Source organism: Monomorium pharaonis, chromosome 1 (genome assembly GCF_013373865.1).
Source record: "Monomorium pharaonis isolate MP-MQ-018 chromosome 1, ASM1337386v2, whole genome shotgun sequence".
NCBI classification, from domain to species: domain Eukaryota; kingdom Metazoa; phylum Arthropoda; class Insecta; order Hymenoptera; family Formicidae; genus Monomorium; species Monomorium pharaonis.
The window spans coordinates 27,003,931-27,012,735 of NC_050467.1; the positions used below are offsets into that span (position 1 = coordinate 27,003,931).

Consider the following 8,805-nt stretch of genomic DNA (forward strand, 5'->3'; position numbering starts at 1 on the left):
TCACAAATTTCTCTTTTGAAATTTCATTTTTATAATGCTATTTTATCTTATTTCAAATTTATATTGTTATGTATGTATGTAGTTGGAACTATATAGTTACACATTTTGAAAAATTTAAAATCACAGGTTTACATAGATCATTTTCATTCAGAACTAGAGGTTATTACTGGAAAATATTACAATTTGGTAGAGCATCCTTGATTTACTTAATTTCGAAAACTGTTGATAAAAACTTTTTATTTTAAAGTTATTTTATCTCTAAGTTAAAATATTTCTTTTAGCTTATATAAACTTATTTTACAAAATGCTATATTTACATACTTTTATATTACAGTATTTATCATGTGTACGCGCAGAAATTAACTATTTGCATTTTTTAAAAATAACTATTATACATATATATGTATATAATAGTTTTATATATATAAAACACAAAAGAGAGCTGGTGAAAGTAAACCGCACTAGTTGTTAACATAAATTAATTATTAACTACGTTGAATACGAAACTTTTAATGCCTGTTCTAAGACAGACATTCACAATAATTCGTCGTAAACAAATTCTTCGGCGAGGAAAAGTCAAGTCGCAAGAAATCGGACATTTCATCGGCAATCTTTTATACAGCTCGGTGAAGTTTTGTACGAGAACTTTCCTTGAATCGCTAATCGAAACCTCGGTATAGGTAAACAAATATTAAAGTACAGCTGACATGTTGGAAGGCATAAAGAGTTTTTCTTGTTTTTGTCATTCATAGCAAAAGTTGATGAAAAAGTAAGTTTATTTTAGTGAGAAAAGCTTTTTTTTATTCTAAAATGCACGTATATACAGTTCACATAATTTTGTAAAATCGCATGATTAATCTAAAAAAAATATAATATATAATACTTTTCTCACAAAATAAAATAGAGAACATATACAATGTTTCCATAATACAATATTATATATCAATACTTCAATATAGTTTTCAGTATAAATTTATAGGATTGGTAAATAGTATGTTATTTGTTACGTTGTTACCGTTATCCTTATTTTTTATCTGTTAGCAGTAACATCATTACATTTTTAATGTAACGGTAACGAATTTTATCAGCAAGATTTAATCAGAGCTTGAAAAATAGTAACTAATTGATGTTGTTGATTATTCCAACTGTGATTAGCTAATTCTTACGGAATACATTACGGTACATATTAGCTTATTATGGCATATTAGTTACCTTATTTAAAATATCACGATGTCTTCTTTAGAGATCCTTAAGTATAAGATATTAGATACCGCATCCTAAACATAACGAATGAGTATGTTTAAGATGAAATGAGACATACATGCATTTATCTTATTCTATCTTATACATATTTTTCTTTAACTTAAATAACGTCCTGAACATAGTGTTCTCCTATACTGCGAGAGAGTGGGGGGAAGGAAAAAAGGGACGAGAAAGAAAAGGGGAGGGAGGGGAGAGAGAGTGTATGTGTTTAATCCTTTATTCAATAATACTTTTTTTTTTAATTGACATATTCGTGTAATAAAGATGCAATTGTTTTATAATTTAAAGATACTAAAAATTATAAAGAAAAAAATACTGAAAAAAAGATTACGATATGATGCAATTACAAACAATAAATTAGGAAGTGGAAGGGCAAACCGCAAGTGCAAATGCATAAAGCGTCACGACGTGTTCGCTTTTCGCCGAATAGTCGGAGATTTCGATAAAATGCATTTTAATGCAAAATTTGCATAATCGCTTGAATTTGCGCGCGCATCGCACGTGATGCAGCTGAGTAAAGAAGCCGAACTGACGAAGCTTTTTTCCATCCTCTTCAGATCCTTTTCCAACCTTCTTTTTAAGTTATTCTTTTATTCGTTAAAAAAATGGAAGGCCAATCAATTTATCGATTTAAGATTATTAGAATTCATAACAGTAAATTAAACAAAGTTTTCAGTCCTTCAAATAGCCTTTATTAACAAAAAAGTTAAAAATTTTACTTTAGCTATTAAAAGGTATAGTGTGCTGTCAATCCAAGTAATATGTAAATAAAAAACTAATATATTGATTGCAAAATTATAAATTGTCGTACTAATTTTCACATATTACTTTTCTTCATTTTCTTCCTTGTGTTTATAGAAATCTTATTTCTATTTTCATTAGCATATCGATTAATCACAAAAAATCTGATTGTTCGCTGAGATTCTAAAAAAAGTTACAACAAAATCTCAATTTAGCGACCACAAATACAATTCGAAAATAGCAATATATGACAAGTTTCGTGAAACGCTTTTGGAACTTTTATAAATAATGCAACATCATTCTTCATTTGATCACATCGATAAATTTTACGATTGAAAAATTATGATTCTCTGTTTATTAAAATTATTTTCATAAAAATATCAATTTTAATAAGTAATTTTAATAGTTTTTTGATCGTGATTATGTTTTCTAAAATAATGTAATAAAACATGACTTGAAATTAAATACGTACACATGTGCACGTACAAATACTGCAAAATAAGTATAAATAGTACTTTATGATATACAGCGACAATATTATTAATTATTAAACTTTCGACATAATAGTAAATAGAATATCTTTAATTCAACAATTTGTATGATACTTAATTTTTTTTTCAGACTTATTCAGAAATCATTATGTATATAAATGCCGACAATATACTTTTTTTTTAAACAAACAAAAAATTTGCTTTTTTGAACATATTTTCAAGATCATTCTTTTTCTTAAAACTCGTATCAGATTGTTGTACTGAAAATAGAGGACAAGTTAATAATTTGACCAATCAAACAATTTTTTTAATGTGAATGCGTTTTATTTTGATTGGTTGAATTCTAATTGTCTAATCGCAATCTTCAATCTTCACTGCACAGTCTGATACGAGTTTAAGCAATTTTTGTTTTTTATTGACATAATACTATTAAAAGTAAAAAAAATGACAAAAATTTTATTGTATAAATACGTTTTTAATTATTTTTCAATATTTTCTCAATATTTTGACAACATATTTGGAAAATAGTAACTTTAATGAAAATCTTTATCCTAAAAATAAAATAATATCATTTCTTAATTTTTAATATTCTATTGCTATATCATATTCCTTTTTCGATAAAACTGTGCAGATGCAAATTACAAGACAAAGTCATCTGCTGTTAGTACCTTCTCTGGTTTTATAACGGACATCTAAATTAATAAAAAAATTTATTATATATTGCGAAATTACATAATAAAGTTTACAGGTTACAGGATATCCACATACATACATACATACATACATACATATATATATATATATATATATACTCAAATACTTCAAAGTTATTTTTAAAACATAAATATTAAGTTAAAATAATTATCATTTAATTTTTAATTTTTTAACTAATTACTACTCAATTTAGATAATTCATGTTATAAATAATGTTAGATTTTAATGAATTATATATATTCTATCGTGCAATAGTATACACAATTCTCTAATAAGATAAATTAAAAAAATAATGCCATCAAAATATTGTAATAAAATTTATGCAAACCTTTATAAATTTTTTCCCGCTAGGTATATCTTTCCGCAATATCTCATCCGTAAATTCTTGATATGTACATCTTTCACGCCAATTGTCTCCCTACATATATAACATATTTGATAAATTATCGATATATCGATATATTAAAAGTGTTATTATAATTATTAATAGTTATCAACCAACTCACTGTTTTTCGAGGCTCTTCTTTCTTATTATCTTTCGTTTGTATTTTATCTTTTTTCGCTCTTCTGTCTTCTTGATTTTTTGCAGAATTGTAAACGGAACTTAATTTTTGCTTTCTTAATGAATTTTGTAATTCAACTCTGTGGTAACCTTTTCCAAACAGATTTTTCTCTTCTTCTTTGATACAAATTTCGTAGTCATTAATCTCCTTTGTGGATACAATTTGCAGAGCTTCTGTATTTTTAGAACTTTTCCATGCAGTTGTAAATTTATTATTGCTGTTTGTCAAATGATCTTTTTCAACAATTGAGTTTTTTTCTCTGTTCAAAAATTGTTCAAAAATGGTATTATTTTCATCATTAATAATAATATTTTCTTGCTGTTGAAATCCACATTTATTTTCTTCTAACATATATTTCTTTTTATTGCTTCTTGCAAAAGTCACATTACTTTCTTGAAAAATATCTTTATTTTGTAATTTTACATTTTGCCGTTCTTTTTCCGTAGCATCGTTTACAATGAGTTTCTTAAATTTGCAAGTATCAAAAAATTGAATTCGTTTATTATTGCTTTTACTGGAAAAAATATTACTTGAGTTTTTTTCGCAACTGTCGGGAATAATTTGGAATTTATTGATGTTGCTAGATAAAATATCATTTGCAACATTACTCTTGCTTGGAATGTTTTTCGATTCGCTTTCGTTAGAGAAATAAATATCTTCCATAATATTTTTTCTTCTGGCAGAGATATTATTTCTGTCGAAAACATATCTTTGTTCACTCTCGTTGACAAAATGAGTCTTTTCCGATATGTTTTTATTATTCTGAGAATTGTAAGATTTGTGATCAATCATTTTGTGTTTAGTTTCTCTGTTATCAGAATTCTGCACATTCTTCATCGTGATATCACTCTCACTAGTGTCAGGCATGTATTTCCGTTCATTCTCGTGAAAAAGGCAAGAGTTCTTCGAAATTTTACTAGTTTGAGAATCGCAAGTTTCAGAAATTATTTTGTTTCTAATTTTTCTGTCATCAGAACTTTGTGTCATCGTATCTGTTATGTCACCCTTATTAAGGTTAAAGGTATATTCCTTTTTCTTTTCATCAAGAAGGCAAACTTTTTTCGTTATATTTTCATTGTATTGTGTCTCATAAGTTTCAGGAATTATTTTTCTCTTAATTTGTCGTGTATCGGTATTAACAATATCCTGCGTATTCTCGATTGTTATATCAGAAGGAAGAAATATTGGAGTTTCTGATTTAAAGAATGTGGCAAAATCATATTTCGGATTGCAATACATTTCCGTAGTACAATGTAGAATTGCAAGCGGAATTTCAGTATCGGAAATTATTCTGCGCTTGACAGCTTGTAGTTTGTGATCTGCAACATAAAAATATTATATTGTATATTATACCTTCCTCTGTTTTTCTCTCTCATGTGTTAATATATTAATAACGCAACTGCAAATTTATATTTACATAATTGTTTTCTTAATTTTTCGCACTTGTATATATTGTATACATAGATTGTTCGTGATTTAAATAATGTTGTAACTTTGAAGTGCCTTAGAATCATAATAAAATTTACTATTAAAATTTTGCTGTGAATACAAAACTAGAATAGTAAAATTTTGATTACGAAAAATTCAAAATTGTTTTTAGTTTCAATGATATGTGCCATTAATATAAGAGCAAGTGATCAGTACTGATCTTTTTTTTCTTTTCAAATTTTAATAATTTTAATAAAAATAAAATCTTGCATAATATTGCAATGTATAAAACATATTATGAAAAAATGTCAAATAGTAATATTGTAAATATTGTTTCATTTTTTCTTTCTTTTTTGCTCAATTCAATATAATGATAAATATTTACAAATAATTGGATAATCAACTGCGATAGCTGGAGTAAACTGCAAAGAATCATTCGTGGGATGTTGTATGACAATAGCATTTTTTGCAGTGAGATTTTGGGGAGTCAAAGGTCTCTTCGTGGGATACACACACGATTTACCACCTGAAATAGAATGTTTTAATATAAAAACTTTTACAAAATAATCAATTTAAATATTTCTAATAAATTTTTTAAATATGTTGTGTAATATATTGTAAAATATATTTCTATTTCTATCTAATTTTTCACTAATGTTATATTAAAAGTAAATTAATTGTTAATAATTTAATTAAATACTTAAATCATTTTCTTATTAAAATAAAATAAACTTCTAATTTATTGATATATGATAAATTTATTATATTACATTATCTTAATTACATTATTTTAATGTTTAATTAAAACAGTATTAACTACCTGCTGCGGTAATCAATGGTGCATATGCAAAATATTGCTTTGTGCAAAAGTGTACAAATGAGAGACCTTTAAACAGCATTTTACGCTTTTCGTTTGGTAGAAACAATCTTGAACAAACATTCAACCATTCTTCCTTCACTTTTGGCAGAAAATTTTCAATTTCTGGTAATTCCTTACATTCCGCAATGGCTACATTTACCGCCTCCCAATACACATTTGTGACTATAGGTTTGGCAGACGCTAGTGCACAAGCTAACTGTATAAATGTAAGGTGCAAGTATTGACAAATATTCTTTCCTTGCTATTCATATAGTTATTGCAAAATAATTTGTAATATTATTTTTTCTTGGCATAAAAAAATCATACAATATAAATTTAAAGAGTAGTTAAAAAGTAGCAAACTAATTTTTGATTGTTAAACAGATACATGCAATTTTATCAATTAATCTTTATTTTTTGAAGTATAAACAAAACTTTCTTAAACTAAAAAATTATTTTCATTTTTAAAAAACATATAAACTATAAAACAAAATTAGAAATAACGTAATATTGGCATTTAAAAAATCAAATAACAAAATTAAACAATTTGATTTCTCAATCATCAAAATCTGTACAGAACTATACAAGAGCTTACTTTTGTGGTAAACAATGTACTTTTAGCCACTGTCAAATGTGTGCAAAAGTTCTCCCAAGTTTCAGATAATTTTGCTTTCAAATGGTATACAATATTCTTCAATTTCTTAGTATCATCTTCGTTTAAACTAGAGCTTGCAATTATAAATACATGGCATAACACTCTATAATAAAAAATAAAAACTGTCAAAAATAATTTATCCTATTATAATTGTCATTTTAATTAAAATCACAATTTTATAAAAATTAAGTATGTTATATAATAAATGTTTATAGTAAATGTTATATACAGAAGAAAGAAGATTGATTACTTGAATACAGATTAAGTTATGTTTTAAACTAAATTTAATTAAAGTAAATAGTTTATAAAGTTAATTTAATCACATGAAAAAGCTGCACGAATAAAAAACTAACTATATTAAAAATTGCTAATGTTAATTTAATTAGCATTAGATATATGTATTAAAAAGCATTATTTATTTTAAATTTTGGTATTAAAATTAAATAATTCTGAATAACAAAATAATTACAATATAGATCTTCAAATAAATTATTTAATATATATTGATAGTAAATTAAATTTATATAAAATAGCTAAAGAAATATTGTTTTCTATAGAAATATATTCATTTTACAATTTTTTACATAGATACATTTGTAACTCTTAGGGAAAAATGTTAATAAATTAAAATTTCTATTAAAAAAAATAATTAAAATTGTTCACCTTTTAACTATATTATTTAACTTTTAACTTCTTAACTACTTATTTTTTTATTCTGGAGTTATATAAATTCTTTAAAAGTTAAATAAATAGAATAAAAGAATTATAAATTATATAGGAAATTGTTATTCTCTTACACAAAGGTAGACTCCTTTAAACCAAACTGTACCGTATCACCAGCTCTTAAAATAAATTTGTTATTAGCAGACAATTTTATCTTCTCTTTATCTCTTATAATAAAAGTTCCATATTTAGATATGTCGGTAATGACACATTTATACTGCATCTGAAAAAAATATAGCATATTTTTAATATGATAACAGTAACATTTTTTAAAGTAATTATATATTAGAAATTATAAATATTTAAAATTATATTATCATCAATATATTGATATTAATATATTAATTCTACAACATAAAATTATTGAATGTTAGAAGTTATATATATAAAGCTATTATAAAAATTATACAATATAATATTAAACTATTAGAGAGATGAATAGAAACTAAATACCTCTGATTCTCCTGTTGGTTCTACAGAAACTACAGCATGAAGTCTACTGATGGTAGCATCTCCTTCCAGTTTAATGTCACTCTGTGATTTACCAAACGATTTTTTCTGATCTGGTAAAATATAAACACAAAAACCTGAAAGAAAATACATTATTAATTCGTCGTTAACTTACAACAAATTCTTTTTTTAATAGATAGAATTTATGAAATTACAAAAAAACAATTTTTTGCACTAATTGTGCATATTAAAGTACTAAATTATTCATTATTAGAATTTTTATATAAATTTTATTTTAAATTTACTATTACGGGTAGTTTTCTATTACATAATTTTAAAGACAAAAATAATTATTAACAAATAAAAATCGTCATTATATAGATTTTACGTCTAAAACTTTATTTTAACTTACCTTCACGTCCCTTAAAACACCACATGTTAAATCAACTCACATGAAATAGAAATTAGCAGTATTTTACTCTTACGATTTTCGTTTCCAAGATTTTTTTAGAGGTTAAATTGGTTAAATTTAACATGCTGTTAAACTAGCACCCTCTTTTTCGATCGGTTTCAAAATACCGACATGCCGACAACTCTTCTTCTTCAAATTCCCCAGATGGATTTCCGACTCTAGTCGCGTCGTCCTTTGCGCCCAATCAAAACGTCCCATTTTATTATGATAAAATATAATAGACGTTTTGATTGAGCGCGAAGGACGACGCGACGCGTGACGCGCTCAGTGGAAACGCTCCCTAAGACTACGTTTACACGACACCCTTAAACAGGTTTAATAACATCGATACTTCTAGAGCTGGCCAATCATAACCATTCCATTCTTCTGAGAAATGGTTGAAGTTGGCCAATTTTATAACTCCGATGTTGTTAAACCCAACGTGTAAACGTAGTCATATTCTCTTG

At 25.5% G+C, this 8,805-nt stretch overlaps 1 protein-coding gene across 2 annotated transcripts; it reads right to left on the bottom strand.

Annotated features, from left to right (window-relative positions):
- Positions 1 to 292: 292 nt before the first annotated feature.
- Positions 293 to 8,471, bottom strand: LOC105833722. 2 transcript variants are annotated; one of them, XM_012675673.3, is made up of 9 exons: positions 8,300 to 8,471; positions 7,891 to 8,024; positions 7,512 to 7,660; positions 6,655 to 6,817; positions 6,021 to 6,276; positions 5,586 to 5,726; positions 3,716 to 5,091; positions 3,538 to 3,627; positions 293 to 1,277 (listed from the first exon to the last, which is right to left on the bottom strand). In XM_012675673.3, exons 1-9 carry the CDS (start codon positions 8,322 to 8,324, stop codon positions 1,218 to 1,220), a joined length of 2,394 nt encoding a protein of 797 aa, XP_012531127.1. In that variant the 5' UTR covers positions 8,325 to 8,471; the 3' UTR covers positions 293 to 1,217. The 2 variants fall into 2 exon arrangements, with proteins under 2 accessions (XP_012531127.1, XP_012531128.1); XM_012675674.3 differs by lacking the exon at positions 293 to 1,277 and adding an exon at positions 1,933 to 3,187.
- Positions 8,472 to 8,805: the final 334 nt, after the last annotated feature.

Excerpts from the sequence above, each read along its gene's own strand:
- LOC105833722 (XM_012675673.3), bottom strand. The coding sequence starts at position 8,324 with ATGTGGTGTTTTAAGGGACGTGAAG. Across the intron at positions 8,025-8,299 it reads GTGTTTTAAGGGACGTGAAG|GTTTTTGTGTTTATATTTTA; the intron begins GTAAGTTAAAAT and ends ATTTTCTTTCAG. Across the intron at positions 6,818-7,511 it reads TTAAAGGAGTCTACCTTTGT|AGTGTTATGCCATGTATTTA; the intron begins GTAAGAGAATAA and ends TTTTTATTATAG.